The 21,744-nt window shown below is 39.6% G+C and overlaps 2 protein-coding genes across 2 annotated transcripts in view; one reads left to right on the forward strand and one right to left on the reverse strand.

Moving 5' to 3' along the window:
- RB1 (RB transcriptional corepressor 1) overlaps positions 1 to 21,744 on the reverse strand; it is a 72,133-nt gene that overhangs the window by 19,747 nt on the left and 30,642 nt on the right. The gene's annotated exons all lie outside the window — the stretch shown is intronic.
- LPAR6 (lysophosphatidic acid receptor 6) lies at positions 7,559 to 10,494 on the forward strand. The gene has a single exon (XM_071448444.1). The coding sequence runs from the start codon at positions 8,183 to 8,185 to the stop codon at positions 9,203 to 9,205; it is 1,023 nt and encodes a 340-aa protein (XP_071304545.1). The 5' UTR covers positions 7,559 to 8,182; the 3' UTR covers positions 9,206 to 10,494.

Below are 21,744 nucleotides of genomic sequence, written 5' to 3' on the forward strand. Positions count from 1 at the left end.
GCTCTCTTTTAATACATTATAAGTATCATCATTCCAAACAGTTTACATGAAAATAAATTAGAGGGTAGTAAATCAAGAGCACAGATCTCACTCTTGAGTTTAGCTGAGGCTTTTAAACCTCACACCGCCCAACACCAGGCTAATGTCTGGCCAAGAGTCAAAACAATACAGATTTGAAAGCCTCAAAGTTGAACATTGCCACAACACTTCCAGCACAGTTTCACCACTGCCTTAAATCAGTGTAAGCACAATGGTGCTTCTCCAAGTTACACATCTGCACTTTGTACTTCATCCCTTGCTTCAACATTAGCACTGCTCTGACTGCAAATTATGTATTTGTTAGCATTAGTTTTAAAACAAATAGCTGTCCTCATTTGCTGACTGCATATGTACACACTGCACAAGGGAAGAAGCAGAGAGGCTTAAATGAACAGTAGCAGGATTACTTTGAGCAACAGCCCACATTTAAACTGTTTAAATCAACCATAAAAAACTGTATCAGAACCCAAGGAGTTCAAGAAGTACAGAGAAAGTTAAGGGAATATTTGTGAGCAGAAGTAGGACCCTTGTGATCCTTTCACAAACATACCTACTATGTTTGGTACCTCATACCTACTAAACCACCACGGACAACAGCTGAAGAAGTTTGGCAAAACCCAGAGGCTTGAGCAAGGGGTGAACAGGACATTGTTGGCTGCACAACACTACTTGGAACTTCCTCTACCACCTTCATTGGAGGAGCAAAATACTATTGCAAGGATATCTCACAAGGAAACACAGCACAAAGCTTCTGTTCTCAGTGTAGTGCCTTTTTCTGAAGCTAAATACATTATCACAGAATGGTTTGGGTTGAAAAGGATTTTAAAGATCATCTAGCTCCAAAACTTTCACTAGAGGCAGGGACACCTTTGCCTAGACCAGGAGGCTCAAAGCCCCATCCCCCCGTGGGCTTGAACACTTCCACAGGTGGAGCACCTTTCCTCAAGAGGACCCACTCCCTGACAGCAAAGGATAAAAATCCCTCTTAACAAGAGCACTTGCTCAGTGCATGAGATGTGGATTCCAGCCTCCCCTCTCCTGCCAGGGTCAAATGGCAGATGTCTCCCAGAAAAGCACCTTGCCACTTCCAGGAAGGTTATTAACAGAGATTCAACGAAAATGGATCATTTTGCATTTGAGAACATCACTCCATTTCTCCAAGACTGCAGCAGAAAAAGTTTTAATTATCACTTGAGAAGCATGACCTTTGTCCATCCTCCAAAGTTTTGACATTTCTTTTGTTATGTTCTAGGTATTAGCTGATTGCCACATTGAAAAAGCAACTGCTAAATGTGGTGAACAGTGCAGTAAAATGGTTCATAAAGTACCAAATTGGTTCCATAAAACTTCAGGATATGGGCTGGAAGGAAAGAGCAGTTGTAAGGGAAAGTCAGCTGAAGTATTTGTAATTGCTGTTTACCAGTACTAATGATATGCTAAATAATCATTTAAGTGATCTTACCATGCAGAATTTAAAGAGGTTATTTGCTGACTTACACATTTAGAAAGTAATAGTTCTTCACATTAATCAAGCCCAAGTTCTGCTTTTTGGCAGGAGTTTTCCCCTGACAAGCATTTTCATGTCAGTATTTATCTAAACTAATTAGCTTACCAGCTTGAATAATTCTTATGAAACTTTTCTTCCCCCCTCAACTTCTTATGTTCCAGTTTTGTGAAGGAAACCAAATTAATATCATGGGGTTTGGGGTTTTTTTAAACAGTATGAACTCACACAGATCTTATTGAATGACTATGGCAAATTCTTTCAACAACTTAATAATGTTATACTTTATAAAAAGCAGTATAGGAATGTGACTGTGGGCTTTCTGTTGCCTCTGACAAATAGAGGTTAAAATCCTCTGTGTATAAAGTCAGAGGCCTCCATTTGGCCAAAACTGAAAGAGGCTGTAAACACTGGATGCAGTATTTGCAAGTAATTTGACATGAAAATAAAACATGTCCTCAAGCACCAGTGCAGTAACACCAGTAATCCTGACACAGAACCAGACTACCTTAATCCTGCCCAGAGAACATGTTGGGCAAAACCTTACACTAAAGATACGAAAAATAGCAAGCAATTGCTTTAGAACAACACAAATTACAGATGTTCTTCTACAACTTCTGTTACCCCGATCATTTCACCACCTCTGCTTGGAAGAGTTTCCAAAATAATAGATAAGGCTTCTTCTTTCCTATAATTTCTAATGTTTGCTTACTATAGCAAGTGATTTTTAAATTTTTTTTACGTTTTCTTAAAACAATCATGTTCTGCACTTGAAAAGTATTTTGAGTAAAAAAATTTAGCCACAGAACATCTGGCAAATTTCTGCCAACTCAAACTTTGAGTTTTTAATCCTGGGACTTAGAAAGTATAAGAATGAGAAGAGCCAGAACTTGCTGCAGTGTTTGGGAAAGGCATTTAACTTATTTCCTGCATCTACAGCAGACAGAAATTTCAAGTATTGATGTTATTTCAACCACGTTTGCAGAGTAAGTGAAAACACACTTTTTTTAAGTTAGAAAAAAATGCAAATGAAAATTTAGGAACTCAGGTATTTTTTTCTAGTTACGGCATTTCTCTTCCTACCTGACATTTTAGAGATTCCTTTCATTCTATTCCTATCCACTGAAAAACATGCTGTTAAGATTGTTTATAGTCCTTTTTCCATTTTTCTTCCCTCTGAAGAACATCAACATCCACTTTTCAAGCTTTTGAACTCTATGATTCTTTCCTTCACTGTTTAGTCCATCCCTTTTAAACCAATCAATCCATTGATTAAAGCTTGGAAAGATTTCATCTTTGATCTAACCTCTACTAGCCTACCATGAGATCAACTAGACTTACAGCATCAACCCAAGAGTACAGGGGGGAAAAAAAGTACTATAGCAGCCTAAAAACATTCAAAAAGAGAGAAATTGTTTACTCTATCTACAAGCAGGAGAGGAATAGTTGTGTCTCTTGTAAAGGAAACTGAAACAATTTCAAAGAGGGAAGAGAAGCATTTGAAATGCATGAGAAGAAAGAAGTCTGGATTTTTATTCTGAGCTTCCTTTTCCCTTTTTAAGCAATTACACAATCAACTTTTACTTGTAATTTGTATGGATTTCATATGCATTATGCTAACAAGTTTCCTGACATGGAGGAGCCTTTAACTACTTCTGCAACAGTTGCAAGGGATTAGGCTGGCTAGATAAAAATACTCTGTTCATCCTAAGTTTTATAATGCTCATTTGAAGACTTTTCTGCCACACCAACACAAAATAGGAAGTTTTCAGTGCCATAACAGCTTCACTCTATCTTCACAGGTGGAGACCACCACTGCATTTTAAGATGGCAGTGAGCTACATCTCAGCAATCCTAGAGTGACTTCAGGGTGGCTGAGCAGGGAGCCCCAACAGACAGCTGAGAAGGTCAAAATACCCAGCCCTGCTTCCTCTATATCTATTTTTCCAGAGACTTATGGAGGTGAAACTAATGAAGTCTCTTAATAGATTCTTTTGCTTGGCTGGAATCTAATCTAAAAATACAAATTTTTAATGTCAGTATTTTTGTCACATTCAGTAGCCACTGTAATTATCTCAAGATTATATTCAATAGAGGGTTCTCCATCCCAGGGCTTCAAACTACAGAAATCAAGACAGTCTCACATCATCCCAGTGTGGAAGCAAACGAGCTCTTATGTGGAGGGAAGCTTGAGGACCAAGTCATAGAAAACTGCCAGGATTGGAACAGAAGGTCTGTGGCACAGCCAAAAAGATTTCCTGGCTCTCAGCCCTGCTTCTCAACCATAACAAATTCCTTCCAGCATATACACATGTTCAAAGAGAAACTCCAGTAAATAGACCCCCAAAAAAAAGCTAAAATCCATTAAAATAACTAGATAAATAACAATACTTAGTCAAAGAAAATATTATCCTGCCAGGGCTTGTCTTCCCTGCACCAGATAGCACAAGTTCTTCTGCATAAAACTGCTTAACCCAAGTGAGAACAAATGCCTGTACCATGACAGAGGTGTGCCTCTAAAAGCAGTGACAGTAGTTATTGAATAATGGTCTTACACAGACCATTTTGTGCACCTGACAACCCTCACTTAACAGTGCATACTCTGGCCTTGGAAACACTGTAAGAATTTATTACAACGCTATTGATGTTGAGGTTGCTTTTTTCCCCCCTCTAAATAACTTTCAGTATTAGCATTGGCACAGACTGACTGCGGTACATTAGACAAGTTCAAATGCATTTCACCTTTGACTACAACTTTGGTTTAATTCCAGCTCTGAAGGTGAGAGTACCACCAGAGGAACATACAACACTGGTCAGCATAACTCCAAAAGCTTGGAAAGCCTTCAAATACTTATTTTATTTCAGTGAAATGGTTTTTGCCTCTCAACTTAGGCTTCTCAATTTAAGGGATCCTGCCCCATGTCCTAAATGACAGCAAGTAATCAACTCGGGGGCATCCTGGGGAGGAAGGACTGTCCTACAGCCACTCTCCTAGGACACTGCTAAGGTTATAAGCACTTTTCCTTCTCCTTGAGGTGGAGCAGGCTTGCCATACAAATCCAAAATTGCTTAAATAGGTATCTAAACTCAGAGAAGCAGAGTTATGTGGTAACCGCCTGAAGCAGTACAAAAAACTTGCTCACTGCTGAAGTGAGAGATGATTTCAAACATCTCATCAGCTCCTGGCTTTAAGGAGCCCATTCTTACTCTGCCTTTGGTGCCCTTTCAAGAGCCACAGGAAGCCTGTTGATGGAAATGCAGGCTTTGCTCATATAGCACTAGCAACAAATGACAGGTCCTAACTCATTCCCATCTCCCATGCAGAAAGGCAGACAGACTCACATATGCATTTCCCCGCAGCAATAGCATTGTTTCCTTTGGAGACAAAAAACCCCTCAGTGTACAAGGCCCGCCCTGCAGCTGCTTCCTCCTGCCTACCCCCTCCTTCCCATCCTAAAGGAAAATAGCCTGTGGTGAAGGAGTATAAGCAAGGCCATTACCCTGTCAATTCTTCTTCCATAACTGTTAAACTTCTTAAAATTTAAGGGGTTGGGGGCTACTGAAGTATTTTCTGAACCTGTCAGCACAAAGACCAACATCTTAAAACATGATCCAACAAAAGGAGAGAGCAAAATGAGGCTTCCCCCTTGCTCATGCTGGAGCCTGGCCAGAAGGGAAGCCAGTCCTGACTCCCAGCTGCTCCCACTGCACTAACACAGGTTCTTCAGCTTGGACAAGCTCACAGAAATTAAAACACTGCTTGGTAACAACCAGCTACATCTAAATTAAGCAAGTGGATATGCAATTCACCTTTGCCATTCACACTTTTACACTAAAACGACTCAGCCTGCCTGCTCAGTGGTAACTCTCCTTGCTGAAACAAGAAGGGAAGGAAAAACCTGCCAATTCAGGGGTTTTGCATTTTCATCTGCAGGTGGGGAAACCCTGCAGCTGAATGCTGTTTCTGGACATACACAAATATCACTTAGGTCATCAATTAGCACAAAGTGCATGTACTGTACTGCACCAGAAGGGTTCAGGGGCAACAGAGTCCTATGACAACACAACCATAGACATAAAGCCCTAAAATAGGCTCTGAGTAGTATCCATGCTTGTAATAGGAGCAACAACTAGGAGCCACAGCAAGGCAGGAGCTCTGACAGATAGAGATAAGGCTGAGGATGCACCCTGACCACTACTTTAAAGCACATTTACAGTGGTAAAACGGACCAGACATCCCACCCTGCCTCTGTGCACCCACACCTTTGTCAAAACGCCAAAGTAAGTTCTAACCAGTGAGATACACACTCATTGCCATTAGTTTCTCTCCCTAAACATGAATTATTGCTTGAGGCTTTGACCTGTGACACCAAATTTCTGTACTGCAGGGATTTTCATTCTAGTAACCGAGCCTGCCCCACAGAGTCTTCCTGTGCAAACAAAGTTGGAGCAGTAAAACCAAGCAGAGCTCCTGTGACCTGTTGCAGAACATTTGCAGGAAAACCCTTCTTTTACCATGCAAGGTTGCCAGGAACAGAAACAAAATTTACTGTGCAATGACTGCTTTTGTGAGAAAAGCCAGGAAAGCCTTTATGCTAAGGTACATGTTAAGTGGGACAGGAGAGACTGCCAAGCTCACATTTTCATTTCCGACTGACTTAGAAGTCTCAGATGCACTATGCTTTACATTTAAGCATGGATTTCAATAGTCAAAAAGGTTTCTTGTGGTTATAAGCCTATTGAAGTTAAACTGCTTGATTTCACCTCAAAATCAAGGTGAAAATATTTCACAGAAGATTATAAAGAAAACTTGAAATAAAATAAGCAAGACCCACTTTTGCATGTTTCTGAATTTCATCTGACATACCTTACGCTAAGAAACTGTGCCAAAATCCTGTGAAGCGCTATTATTTACTCTCCTTCACAGCAGACTAGAAAGGTTTTCCCCAGAGCCTTGCTTAGGTGCAACTGATTAAAATACAGTTCAAAAGAACCATACCACCCAGCCAGATATGAAGAGATTTGTTGTTCTAAGACTTAGAAATAGACTGGGTTTGATGCCAGAAGTGAGTCTATCCAAGTTGTTGTTTAATAAATGAGTCTGTCTAAACTGAGATTTATCTCATATCTGCCCCTAAAGGCAGTAAGAGCTGCTTTTTTTTAATATTTACTTAACAGTGTAATTAGTTACAACATGTTTTTGTTTCAATTATTAGTGACTAATGGGAGTATTTTGTGCATATGTGGTAACTGTCCCCTTTGAAATTACCAGAACCAATTGCACAGCACACTATATGCATTTTGTTGTATTAATTCTGTGCTTACATATTCAAGAAAATGTTTCTGTATCACAACATTTCAAAAAACCACTGGAGTCAATTTTTTAACAAAAGAGCCACCATTCTGATTAGAAGTAAAGCTTGGGGTGTGCATTCTAATATGGAACAAGTTAAAAAAAAAAAAATCTCTCCTCCCATTGCAACACATCTCAGTCCTGTGAATATCCAAGAGTAACCCTCTCCTTTTCAGTAGTTATTTGGTGCAATTATTTAATTACCTATCAATGTTACTTTGTCCCTCTTGAGGTTTGTACTGGTGTATTGGGGGAATTTAGAGACAACCACTCAGCTGATTTCTGGTGATTAATCTAGTGTTCTCTATTACAAGCAAAGCTATTAACAAAAGGCACAATGTTAGTTAAATCCTATATAAAATCTCACAATTACTGCTATTGCCAAAGAAAAATAGGAACTTTAGAGAGTTTAGACATTGCAAAGTCTCATCATAACTGAAGAGAAAGGTTTCCAAACCCCAGCAACACTGACAAAGGACCTCTCAGGGGGCATGGAAAGAGTTAAGAAGCAGCTGCTGCACTCTACAAGCTGCATCTGCAAGGTACAGCAGAGACAGGGGAAGGCAAACAAACCAAACTGAAACCATTCTTCCGCGCCCAGCCTCTTCTTCCTGTGATGTCATGCTACAAATTGCCCGGGCGCTCTGCTCCGCTCTCCACAAGGAGCTGGGCTGGCAAGAGCTGCCGAGGGCTGCAGGAACAAACACGCTCTGGAATTTGGTCTCTGCCCCGGCAGGCAGCTCCCTTTGCTCCTGCCTCCCACCCCATGGGGCCAGCCAGCGAGCCGACAAACTTGTTGCATGGAAAGAAGGGAGAGGGGGAAATGCAAGCGCCGACACTTCGCAGCGTCCAGGAAATCGTTTCCTAAAGCACACTCTCCCAGTAAACTCGGATGGACAAGGCTTTGCCGGCACAGTCTGCAGCCAAGAGTAAGGCAGAAAGTCCTACAATGGCTTCATTGAATCGAGGTGGGAAATAGAACTAAGCAAGCTTTGGGGTGATCTCATCTGCCACAAATGATGCGCTTTCTGACTTTTGCAGACTGGTTATGTGATTACAAATAGCACTCGGCAGAGAAGAGAGACTTCCTGGTGATTTCTGCTGGAGATGTGAGCTCTCTGGCAGGAGAGTACCTTCCTTCCCTGAAGCTTCCCAGCATAACAAACCTACCAAAGCACACCGTTCAAATACATCTGACCTGCAAGTTCTTCTGGAATTTCAAAAAAGTTGCAATAAAAATACCAGAGAAGACGTCAAATCACAGGAATTTTTAACATACCATTATAATGGTAAGCTCTAATTGTTCCACTGAGGACTCCTTTAAATATACTCTGTATGGGTGTATCTTTAGCATGGTGTTTGTTCTTGGCCTCATAGCAAACTGTGTAGCGATCTACATTTTCACTTGTACTTTAAAAGTGCGAAACGAAACTACAACTTACATGCTTAATTTAGCTATATCAGATCTGCTTTTCGTGTTTACATTACCCTTCAGGATTTATTACTTTGTAACCAGAAACTGGCCGTTTGGAGACATTCTCTGCAAGATTTCTGTCACCCTCTTTTACACGAATATGTATGGGAGCATTTTGTTTCTGACTTGCATCAGCGTGGATCGCTTTCTAGCCATAGTGCACCCCTTCCGATCCAAGACTCTGCGGACCAAACGGAACGCAAAGATCGTCTGTGCTGCAGTATGGATAACCGTGCTGGCAGGCAGCACACCTGCAAGCTTCTTCCAGTCCACAAACCGCCGCAACAACACGGAGCAAAGGATGTGCTTTGAAAACTTTTCAGAGGACACGTGGAAAACCTACCTGTCCCGGATTGTTATCTTCATTGAAACGGTTGGGTTTTTCATCCCGCTCATCCTGAACGTGACCTGCTCCACCATGGTCCTACGGACCTTGAATAAACCGCTTACGCTAAGCCGGAATAAAGTAAGCAAGAAAAAGGTACTCAAAATGATTTTTGTCCATTTGGTGATATTCTGCTTCTGCTTTGTGCCTTATAACATTACCTTAATACTTTACTCCCTTATGAGAACACAGACCTGGGTCAATTGCTCAGTGGTGACTGCAGTCAGGACTATGTACCCCATAACTCTGTGCATCGCTGTTTCAAACTGCTGTTTTGACCCCATTGTCTATTACTTCACATCAGATACCATTCAAAATTCCATAAAAAAGAACCGGTCCACCAGACCACGGGATGTCAGATTCTCTGAAAGGCCAGTTTCAGAAAGCTTCATTCAACACAGCCTTCAGACCATAAAAATGAAAATATTTGACAGTGACTCTACAATATAAACTATATTGAGAGACTATTGGGACTAAACTGGAATTAGAAGCCTGCACATTTCTTCAGCTGTGGACATATATATGTAAAGGCTGTGCTTCCTTCACATCTGAAAAGTTTATTACAGGGCTGTAAAAGTGTTAAGCATAATAGCACACAGAAAAAGTATTTTTAAAATCTATGTCAAAGGTTTGCTCTGACAGATTGTATGTTAGAAATGAACTTTTGAGTTTAGACGTTAACCAAAGTCCAAGGATTGTTTCTCAAGTCAAACACAAATGAAAAAGTAGTTTGTTTTCCTTCCTGAAGTTAAATTGAACAGTTGTTCAATTTAATAATGATATCAGTTTCCAAGTTGCTGAGGATGGGGGTGAAGCTACCTGCTCCACACTGCAGGAAAATTGCCCCATATTGTCATATCACTTCAGCTACTGGGTCTTCCCCAGTTTCCTCTTGCTTCTCTTACTCCTCTCCCCTACTGTCTTTTTCCCTGCACTTCCCTTCTTAGGGACCATTATGTTCACAGGAGGCTTCAATCAGTGAGTTACAAGAACTTTGTTTCTCCCAGGTTTATCTGATAAAAATACATGCTCTCTCCACAAGCCTGGCCCCCATAAAGCAATTATGTCTCCTGGTAGTTTAGAGCATTTGGAAATGTCTCAGACAAACTGGTTTTTCTTCTCACCTCTCTCTCTCACAAGTCTGTGTGATTAAAACAAAGCAACTTGTGATGACTGAAGTTAATGCTCTAGGTACAGTACCACTTGATTAAACTCTTTTGTGAAGAGTTCTTAAACTAAGCATGACTTTTGAGGAAAATAACATCCTTTGAATAAGTTAATTTGATCTCAAAGTACAGTTTCTTAGTAAAACAAGACCTTTTCTAACTAGAAATATACATGTGCATCAAGTTGATTATTTCTTCCAGGAAACTATTTGGTGTCCCATAAAGAAATTCAAGATGCTGTAATTTTGGAGTTCAACTTCATCTCAATTTTTGCGTCCTAGAAATCATTTGAACATGAGCATTTAAAATTTCAAATGCTACTTTCTTTCAAACTTTAAAAAGTATAAAGTACTCGGGGCTACGTGCTGGCAAAATTAATCAAGACACTTGGAAAAGTCAGAAACACGTAAAAGGAGAAATCTACATATATTACTGTCACAAACAGGAATACATAGACAAAATTGCTTTAAAACATCCTGCTATATATGTTTCCCAGCTACTAGAACACTGTGTTTTCCTCAGAATTAATTTAACATCACTGTAAAATAAAATAAAATTTAAAAGGTAAAATAAGTGTTGTTTTTTCCTCCCCAAAAACAATGGAGTCAAGAATAAGAACTGAGTCTAAACAACTTTGCACTTAAGATTTAGGGCAGTCAACTGCAACACACATACAGCACTGAGACATTTTTGCACCAGGGCTGTATACAGAGGAGTGAATCAATGTAGGAAAAAATGCATATTGAGCCATCAAACTATATGATATGTTGTTATCTGAATGAGTCTATTTCCCTATGCAAAGCTTCTGTTTAATTGTTATAAATCAACCATACATTGCCTCCTACTACTGGGAAAGTGAGTTACTCAATGACTGCTAGGAGCTAGTGCTGATTGAATTTTAAATTTAACAGCATTTTCAATCTTTATCCACATAATTTATGAAAGGAAAATTCATATAGGACGGGCTTAAGCTACAAAGACAGCATAGATATAAATGTCTGCATGACATCTGAAATAAACAATTATCTTTGTTGGGAATCCTAAACTCTTCTGATACATATCCAAATTCAAAAAAGTGCATGAAACTCTTGGCATGAGTTACTCTGTTTTCCATATGCCGCTGACAAATCCAAAGTCCAAAACTAGATATGCATCTCTAAAGTCTCAATGACTCTCTCTCTCTAAGGGCTGTGTTACTATTAGACTCCCTCCAAGAAGTGTGAGACAAGAGCCCCTAATGTCACTGCTGGGCTACGTTTCCAGGGTACTACTCCCCTGAGCTTCTCATAGCTGTTACTCAGTTGAGTGACAACTTGTTCAGCGGCACCCCCTCTGCCTTACAGCAGTGAGCACCCCAGAGCCTCACCCTGATGAACAGAACCTACTCTTTCTGAGATTAAAAAACTGCAGGGGAAAAATAAAAACCCATCACTGACTTAAAAGCAGAACAAGCAGACAAAGCCACATATATGAGTACTTCCCTTTTAAACCAAACTTTCCTTGGTATGTTACCTCAAGTAGTCTGCAGAAGCACAGACAGCAGCTCTGCTTCGCACTCACTCTCCAGGGCAGCAGCTTCTGTGTTTTGAAAGAGCACAGTGCAATACAGTACAAAAGCTTTCTGATCAGTTAATAGCTCAATGTCCAGAAGCTATCTGAGGAAACTTTGCATTTTTTATTATTAAACATTTTCACTTTTTCACAGGAGAGGAAAAAAAACCCCACACAACAAATATCCTAACAAAAAATCCAACGCAGTCAAAAAGCATCATCTGTAATGCTGAGAATCAGATCATTACTTGAAAAATTCCTGATCTGACTGATTCAGAAGAGGGGGAGTAAAACTGTACCTCCCACAACAAGGTGATATCAAGACAGGGTACCAGATATTCAGGACTGGATGAGGTTTTCTCTGCCTTATCTGGTTCTGCAACAAAATTATCCTGGAGAGCTGTGGATAGAGCAATTCCTCAACAGATGCACTCCCTCTCTCTGCTCTTGACTTTGATACTGACTCTTCTCTCTGGTAAGGTCTCATGACAAAATTTAAATGTAAAATCTAGATAAGAAGTTACATTCCTAAGTCATGCCAAGACATTTCAAAGAAAAAAAGGCTTACATTGTCAGAGCTCCTGAGGATCTGAATGTGTTGCAACCAGTACTTCCTAAAAGTGAATTATTTTTAATCATATGCCTACCCAGGGAGAGCTAGGAGTTCAGTTTTAGGATAAAAACTTTAAAAACTGTTCTTTGTAGTGTGGTTTCTTCATCTACAGAGTGCAGAAAATGCACCCCTCCTATAAAAATAAAAGCAGGGCAAATTTAATTGATTCCAAGCAAGTTTTAGATCTAAGGGGAGGTAAATACTGATAACTAGTTAATTAACCAGCAGTTTTAAAAGACAATGAAAAAATATTTGCTATAAATACCTTAAACTTACTTCAACATATCATTACTTCAACACCAAAATCAAAAGATGTCCTATTTTATACTCTCTGTATTCAGCTTGAAGTTTTAATTTTTTAATTGCCAGGCGATATTTTTCTCACCTCAGTATGCAAATATTTTACATTTGAAGAAACACCAATACCAAGTCAAATAGGTCTTTATATTTTTTTAAGTGTGTAAAAAAACGCTATTGAAAATACTTCAGGCAGGTAAGGAATCCTTAAATGAAATCAACCTCCAAGCTTTGGTTTCTTAAGGAAGTAACCTCAGTCACAGAATTGCAAAAATTGAAAAAAGAGCTCTTGAGACCAGGTAAAAGATAAGGATAGCTGATCAGACCCCAAACATGCAGCTAATCTACAATCCTGACTCCAACAGCAGACAAGGCTGGATGCCTGGGGAACAAGATAACAGTAGCAGAAGCACACAAGGCTTTCTCAAGTGCTGTCCCACTTCATCAGTCATATGTCAGGATTTTCTGGGTCAGATATATTTGTGTGTTCAGGAGAAATTTTTCTTCTGTGAGCTTGTTCCGTCTTCCTGTAAATGTGTGTAAAGTTTTAACGTTCACAGTAGTAAAAAGTTCACATTGTGTCTGCGCACAGGGGGAACAAAACAAAGAAACCCAAACATCCTTTTGTTTCAAATCTCCTAGTTTCCTAAGTGCCCCTCTCATTTCTTTGGAAAGAGGCAGGGAGCACTAGACTGTCATTCAATCTTTCCATATCACTTCTGATCCAACAGTATTCCATCATCTCTTGCAAATGAGAAAGAGATTTTCACTTGCAATTTCAAGCACCATCATAACCAAAGATGAGATTTCTAGAATTACATTAAGAACTCAGCTAAAATTAGAGAACCCAGTGAGGTTCACTTTAAGACTGGTAATTTTGAAAATCACACCTGAGCACAGTATCCTCTAGCCTTATTTATTCTCTCATTTTCTAAGAGTTTTATCCATGAAAAGTAATTTGTTCATACTTTTCCAGCAGTAAATATAATATTACAAGGTTCTTGCATCTAGAGAGACCTGTGAATCCTGACAAGTTCCTTTTTTTACTAGACTATCATCATTTAGACCTCAGGGTTTCTGGCATTTGAGCATCACTGACAAAATGACAAGATACATTTCAAAAGCTAAGGCAAAATGTAAATCAGAATGATTCTAAATCTAGAAGACAGAAATGCCTGGGCTGCATTTGCTATCCAATTACCATAATATTGAAAGCATTGTATAAACACAACTATCACTGCATTAGCACATTGACAGAACATGCTCAGTAGGGTTCATTTAAGAGAAGCCAAATTCAGAAAGCCAAGCTTGCTAAGTCTAACACTTCTGCAAGAAGCTGCATGGAGAAGTTTTGCTTTCACAATTCTGGTTTGATACTGAAGCCTTTCACATTTATCACCGCACCCCCATCCAGTTCCTGTCAAACAGCTGCTTGTAAAAGCAAGCCCAGCTCTTCCCGTAAGAGAACTGAACTTACTACAAAATTAAAACAAAAAGAACTCTTCACACATTTTCTGGTCTTTTATAAAACCTATCACATTGTTGGAGAACTAAAAATTCCAGAGCTGAGAATTTAGATTTTAAATAACTATTTTTTTTTCTACTGAAGAAGCAGCCTGCCCACTCTAGTTCTGTCAGAACTAAAAGCTGTCCAGCAATAAGAAGGGGGAAATTTTCTGTAATTTAAACCTGAGGCTCAAACCACAAGCAATGGCAAAGGAAGGCCGCTAGAAAGAAGTTCTTTTATGATGAGATAAAAAGGATATTTTTGCACACACATAGTTTTAATATTTCCCCTAACTCTATCTTTTTTAAACAAGGAGCTCCTGCCTTAAAGAACAAAATTCTTAAACAACAATGCTAGCAACAGGAGGCACCCAAAATTAATGCAACCATCTTGTGAATAATATTAACTCTACCTCACATGAAAACAACTTTGGCTAGGTTAACTCTGCTTTTCAGAAGAATTCTGCAAATCCTGCTGCTTTATGAAAGGAAGTCAATTGGAAAATTTTATTAAGTACACAGCAAAACATGGACAAAAATGAGAATACTGACAGTGAAGCAAGTACCAAAATATCTACCTTTTCAGCCTAACAAAAAATGTTTCATTAATGAAATCAAATCCAAAAACTGCTGGTCTACTTAAGTTATTTCACACTTCTTACATGTGAAAGAAAGTTTACCACATATACTGCATGTTATTGTATTTCACACACTCCCCTAGGCAGCAAATGAAAAAGAAAAAAAAATCACTATGGACTGCTGTCCAGATAAGATCTGCGAGTTCCTCCCGGCTGCTGGAAGGTGCAACAGGCACGCAGAGAGCGTGCCAAGCACAGGCTCTGCTGCAGGCAGGGTGGCTCCCAAAGGGAAAGCACAGGCTGCTGGCAGTCCAGGAAGGAACCTGAGCCAAGTTCAGACCAGGCAGAGTCTACGTGGGTGAGCCTCCAGCCTCTGCTCAGGACAACACCAAGGATGCAGCTGCAGAGGCTCCACACTCAGCTGTACCACGGGCACCTTCCAGCCTGCACCTACCCCATTCTGACAGGCAAACCCAACCCAAAGGAAAAGCTTCCAGCAAACCTAGAGGGATTACCCTTCTGGAGGGTGCTGAACACTATGCCTGCTCAACAGCTGTGAACGGGGGCATCCACATCCCCCACAAGGGCTTTTTGTTACTGGAAAGTTACTGTAAGATAGTGATACAAACACTACTGAAGTACTATATATTTATACAGTATAAAAGCAGGCACAAAAGCACTTATTTGGCCTACAAAAAAGCATCTAAAACCCCATGCTTTTATGCATGCAATAACTCAAAGTGCAGCAAGAAAAGAAACAAAAGCATTTTCCAATAATACATAATTTGACAGTTTGACACGATACTAATATCACCTTAAGAGCTTGAAAATTGAGCACACAGCTGGAAAAAAAACCCCAAACCTCCATATTAGAATGCTTGTTTGGCACCCACTTTGCTTCTTAACATAAACTAATTTTACCTTCCACAGCAAAGTTAGCAAGAGTGAGTCAAATGACACAGCAGTAAGGAAAGAAAGAGTAATAAAAGGTTGTGACAATTGTTCAGGACTTTGACTCAGATAAAATAAGCCAGACCAAAACAAAAACAAAACCAACCTAACAACAACAACAAAATCCCAAAAATCAAACCAAAACTTCATTTCAATAATTTTACCTATTTCACTACAGAGATTCCTAAAACTACAAAGTTGGAGAGCATAGTGCCATCCAAGGAAGGAGCAACAGGGATACAAGTCACAGAACTTAACCCAAGCTTTATTTATTTTTGTATTTAAGGTGACAGTTACATCAAATTTGCCACAAGTCAGCAAGATTTTACAAAACTGAAGAACTGCCAAGATACCTCCCTGAATTCTAATACATTTTTCCCTCATGGACAACCTTTAAACATTCCTGCAGAGTATTTACAATGCAGATATAGCAGTTTGCAGGATGAAAAGTTCAAACTACCTAGAAACATAGTAGGACTAAAATCAAATTCCTACAGCTGAAATATGACTACCAAAACATTGAACAGTATTAAAATAAACTTTTAAAAATTTTTTTTAAAACCCCAACAACTTGAAAAGCAAGGATTCCCAGAAAACTATTGCACTATTTCTTGTTACTTTTAATCAGCCAACCTTAAAGAAAAACAGACTAAAGAAAAGTCTACCATGCTAATGCAGACATTTCTGTGACTAAATCTGTGCTTAGTACTGGCGTACAGACAAGATATCTTTATGGGGCACCAAGAGAGCTGGCAGCTCCACTGAGCACAGCCTATAAGTCCCAGCTCCCTGTCACAGATGTAAATCTATAACCAGAGCAATCCTGACACAGCCTGGGTACATGACCTCCACGTGAAAACACAACATCAACTCCAGGCAAGATACAGCACAAGCACCTAAAACAAACCTAGGCATAATTACACAACCACCTCTTGCTAATGTCCCTTTCACGCTTTAAGGAAGGGGGAAACACAGTTACGAAAAGTAGAATTAAGCATATGACTTGCTAACTTGCTAAAGTAGAATTAAGCATATGACTCCTAACCTTAACAGACAAAACTATAAATCTAGTTTAGGTTTGTCATTGAGGCAGATGACAGTGGAAAGGGAATAATCCCACTGTAAAATACCTGTTTAAGATAAATAGAATTAACTGCTTCCTGGAAGTACAGATCTGTCTCAAGTGCAGAGGAAACCTAAATATCTAAATTATAGAAGTAGGATTCATATTCTCTTAATTAGAGAAACTCTATACCTTAAATCAGCAGGACAAAAACTTAACATTCTTAATCAAGAATGGCATCTACATGTTAGAGAATGAAAACTCTGCATAGCTGTTGTGTCTTAGGTAATCCCCTTGGTCATGTTTGTACTTGAAGCAAGAGCATCTTAAGGGTTGGGCTGACTTGGTAAACCTACAACAGATAAACCTGTTAACACTGCTAACATAACCAAAATCCTTCAGTCCTAGTGAGTGCTTTATGCACTTTGTGAGTGCCTACCAAGAAGTGAACACACTGTCAACACAGACAAAAGCAGGAAACACAGGACCTCAGCTTTAAATGTTCTGGCTTCTCTTCCAGTAGCCTGGAGGATTTGCTCAAATGGGAACACCCAAGCATGAATAACAGCTTGAGTCATCCTCACGATAAACAGGAGTGGCAGGGAAGATTTTCAAAGTGATGGGAGACACAGTGAAGACTATAATTCGCTATTCTTCCTGGTTTTTCAATTTGCCTTCAGCTGTTAAGGCAGATAAAAGTTTCAACTCTCAAAAAGCACAGCATGGTGTTCATTAAAGGAAACTCTTAAGGAGTACTAAAAAGGCAAGCATTTATTAAAGAGTGCATGTATATATATATATATATAGCCAAAATAAAAAAGCCAAAATAAAAAAGCATATAAACATAAATATATTCATATATTTCTATTACACCATGTGCTATTTTCACAAATACCCAAAAAGCAATCATCTTACAGACTCCTAAAACTGTGCCCTGTATGATGAAGGCAAAATCATAGAAGGTTTTCCAGCCACAGCTGTGACAACTGAAATGTCATAGCCTTAAAAAAATTTAGAGCACATTCAGCAGAATCAGTATGAGCCTTTGGCACTATCACGCTGAGGAGCAGTGGTGGTTGTGACCTCTCTCATCCCACATGCTTCTGGAACACACTCATGATGCAAGCAGAAATATATTTAGTATGTACAGACAGAAAACCTCAAATATGTTCTCAGTTCCTTTCTGAAGGTTAAAGCTACATACTCCTAATGTAACTTTGTCAAAAGGAGCGTGGTGAGCACATGCCAAGCCATCCTTTGGTGACCCTTAGCATGTTTTGTCCCCTGCAAGAAAAACCCTAGAAAATTTCATATTACAAATCATTGCCCATTGCAACTTCCAAGCTGAGACAAGATCCTAGGTGCCTAAAATCCAGAAACCCACAAGACATGAGTGATGCCTGCATGAGCAATCTGATGCCTGCAATTCCTGAGGTGCCTATCTTTACACTGGTGAAGCTCCCTTGCTAGATTGCATCCCGCCAGTGAGCACGCTTGCAGATGTTGTCGTTCTGGACATGCTCAGCACTTTTTTTGTGCCTAAGGCTGTTGTCCCCCATTCCTGTATCTGAGGAAAGGCAAATATTAGCAGGCATGGAAGGAGTGTGCCTGACAAAGAGTAGCTTCCCCAAGAGAAGCCAGCTGCGGTGCAGAAGCGGGCCCGAGTCCCTCAGCCCAGAGGGAAGGCAGCCCAGGAACACGTGACTCATTTGCCAGCTCCATTTGCCATTGGAGTCACTCGTGGCTGAACCCGCGACTGCATCTGGGCTTGGCAGCACAACGAGCCACAGCCTGTCCTCAGGCCTCACGGGCAAGCGGCAAAGCACAGCTTGCACCCAACACAACTACACATTCTCCACTGCTAATCCATACCAGCAGCTGAAAATAGTCCCTGGGCTGCATCATGCCCCAGATCTTGCCTAGGCATTGTTCTGAGGAGAGCTGACAAATGCCAGAACAGGCCAGGGAATACGTTACCAAGGAAACAGCCCTGATGACTGTGGAGCAATACTTAGGCCCAAACTATTGTCCCTTTGAGGCCAGTAGTACAAACTCAGCCCCAAATACCCAGCCCTTGCTGCCTGGCCTTACTTGGCTGCCTATCAGAAGATTTTAGATTCATTCTTTTAACACAACAGCAAACCACTTATCCAGCAACCTAATGTATCAAATGTTAACAGTGTGACCATTCCTACTTCCTGATTTAAAGGGAATCACTTAAGATGTCAAAATGAAAGAGGGTTTTAAACTGCATGTAGACACTTACCTCCAGAGAAGCTGTAGGACTTCAGACACACCTAACAGAAATCCCTACTGAGAAGGATTCAACCCACAAGAAAATGTATTAACTCCCCTTTCTAGCTCAATTCCTCCTTACAAGGAGCACAGAAACCTAATTTGAAATTGTACATCCAAGGAAACAGGTACTAAACACTTGAGAACAGTGAACTCCACAATAACTGTGTCCTTGCACAAAGACCAGGAGGCTGCATAGCTAAGCCTGTACTATTCCAAAGTACTAAGGAGCACTTGCTGACCTGTAACTGCTCACAGCTTTACCCTGACCTGGATTTGTCTAACGCTTTTTATGCAAATCTTAAACACATTATTTAATTTTTTTTTTTTCCCTTAATGCATGATCAAAGTAGGTCTGCTGTTATTCCAGCTCAGCAAGTTCACCATATTAATGCAATAATATATTCTTTGGGAATACATGGTTTTGAGCACGAAGGCACTCTGCTGCAGTGAGCTGCATAATTTAAAACCAACAGAAGTCTTTGGTGTGGGATGAGGTATTTAAGTATAAACACTGACTACACAGATGACAAATACTTATTGCAAACATCGAGTTATTTTAAATCAACACCGCGTGATAAAACAATACTGTAGATTTTGTTGCAAATGTTGAATTGACAATAGAAACCACCGAAAAGAAGAAGCTACACAAGGAGAAGCATTATGGAGCACAGTTTAGGCAATGCTAGATGAAAGACATTATAAATAAAGCAAAACACACTTGTCTACTTCTACTCATATTTTAACCATTAAGAGAAGTAACTTCATGAAGCCGTGTTTTTCTTGCATCAGTCATTAAAACTCCAAACATACTACAATTCCAAATCACAACATATATCAATACTGGTGTTCCTCCCTCCTTATAAAAATTAAAACACTAATTAGGACAGCACATATTAAAAAGCAGTACAACCAAAGAAGGCTACAGTGTCAAAAGCTGCAGCGCAATGCACTGCTTTAGTTTCCCATCTGTTTGTTGTTCACACAAAAACAAACATGAAAACTACATCTGAAGTTACCAGACCAAAGCAGGCTGGGAATCGAATTCCCTTTAGCCTGCCACAATGAACCCTCACTTTCTGTTTTGAGCTGTTGGAGGGTTGCAGGTGGTGATGCAGCTGACCCTCAATCCCTGTTAACAGCAAGAGCTACCACACGACCTTCTCAAACTCCAATCCTACAAGAAATACCACTTGGAATATTCCTACTGCTCACATGGAGGAGTTAACAAGTTAACAGAACACTGTGGTCTGTAGAGCTAACCAGGAAAGTGTGGAGAGCTTCTGTCTCTAACTTGCTTTACGTTCACACAAGGCTGAGGTTGGCTCCAGTGCAGAAGAACAAGACCCTTTCCCTACCCCAACACTGCACATGTGAAAGGGCATTTGCAAGGAGCACATTCTCTAAGCAGCAGCATGAAAAACACAGGACCTTACTTGTACCTCCCCATTCTGTGTGTGCATGTGAGCAGAATGGGAGCTGAGAAGCAGGGAAATACAGCTGGATTGCTCTTCAGATACAACAAACATACTCCACAGGCATCTACTTCCATGAACGGCAAAACCAAAACCACCTCACAGGTATTTCACTCAAAATAGATTGAAAACTGAGAGACTTTGTGTTTGATTTGCTTGCCTGAAAACCTGCTCTTCCTTGTTTATTCCTAACAAACTGCAGCAAACAGCAACAATACTTCAGTCAAAGATGTGACATGGCAGTTGACAGGGCTTTCTGCAAGGGAAATTTAGATATTCTGGAATTTGTTCACATAACCTTCATTTGAGATATTCAAAACAATTACTTTTTTGGGTGGCCACAAGGAAGGTCAAATTGATAGAATTATGGAAAAGGCTGAGCATGAACTCCCAGGATGGCAGGTAACAAACTATCCCTTTCAGAGGAAACAGATATTAACTGTGGAAGGGTTTAAATCAAATTTCTATAAGTATGATAAAAATGAAACAAAGGCTATTCAGCATTTTGAGTCTAAAGTAATTTCAGTTCCCTTTAAAGTTACAAAATCAAAACAGTGCTCAAAATACTGTAAGTGAGCACAAATTCAAAGTAAAGAATATTGTAAAGTGTATTTCTATTTTGCAAATAAAAATTATGCAGCATATATTAATATATTCTAAACTGATCTCTACAAAATCTTTATCTGGAAGCATCATAACCTCACTGGTAAATATCTGAGTGGTTAAATAGGACTTCTTCTCTCAGGGTTTGATAAAGATTTAAGATAAAGGAAGTACTTTTCACATGATTTAGTCAGTATGGATTTGCCCCTTTTAAAAATCAAGAATTATTGAGAAAAACCTTTAACTGGTTTCCACCCTTTATTTTGTCTAGCTATGCTTTTTTTGTTGTTGTTAAAAGAAAGGATAACCTAGAAAAGTTTCATTTCCTTCCTAAAGCACAGATGACTAAATCAGCTAGTTATGCAAAAGCCATAAACATATTCACAATGAGTAGCTAAGGAGTAATATATTATCTTCAGAAAACAGTAAGAAACAGAATCTTTTACATTCACTTGATGCAGCTTCCCAAGTCAGGTAAAGGTCAGATGCATTTGAGACTTTTTTCCCAGAGAAATTATATATGGCATTTTTCCTCACAAAAGCTCAGTGACAAGTAAAACTGCAATAAATTCAAGCTATTTGGTATTAAATTGCTCAATCCTTTCAAATCTCTCATCAAAACCTTCCTTTTTAAAGCAGTCAGGAGAAGAACTGAAGCAGACAAGCCTTGTAATGAAATGCACTACCTGGGAGGGTGGAGGACACAAGAACTTAACAAAAATAGACAGCAAGTAAGTGGGGAAATCAAAGTTGCATTAAGCAAATATTTGTAAATAAATGTTTCTCAGAAGTTTATATTCTTATTTACTAAGCAAGATTTTTTGGGGATTTTTTTCATAAGCTTTACTCATTCCATGGTTTTCTTCTTCATTTAAAGACTTTCTTGGGGAG

The sequence above is a fragment of the Agelaius tricolor genome, unplaced genomic scaffold, assembly GCF_023055355.1.
Source record: "Agelaius tricolor isolate 1412-34295 unplaced genomic scaffold, bAgeTri1.0.p SCAF_26, whole genome shotgun sequence".
In the NCBI taxonomy this organism is placed as follows: domain Eukaryota; kingdom Metazoa; phylum Chordata; class Aves; order Passeriformes; family Icteridae; genus Agelaius; species Agelaius tricolor.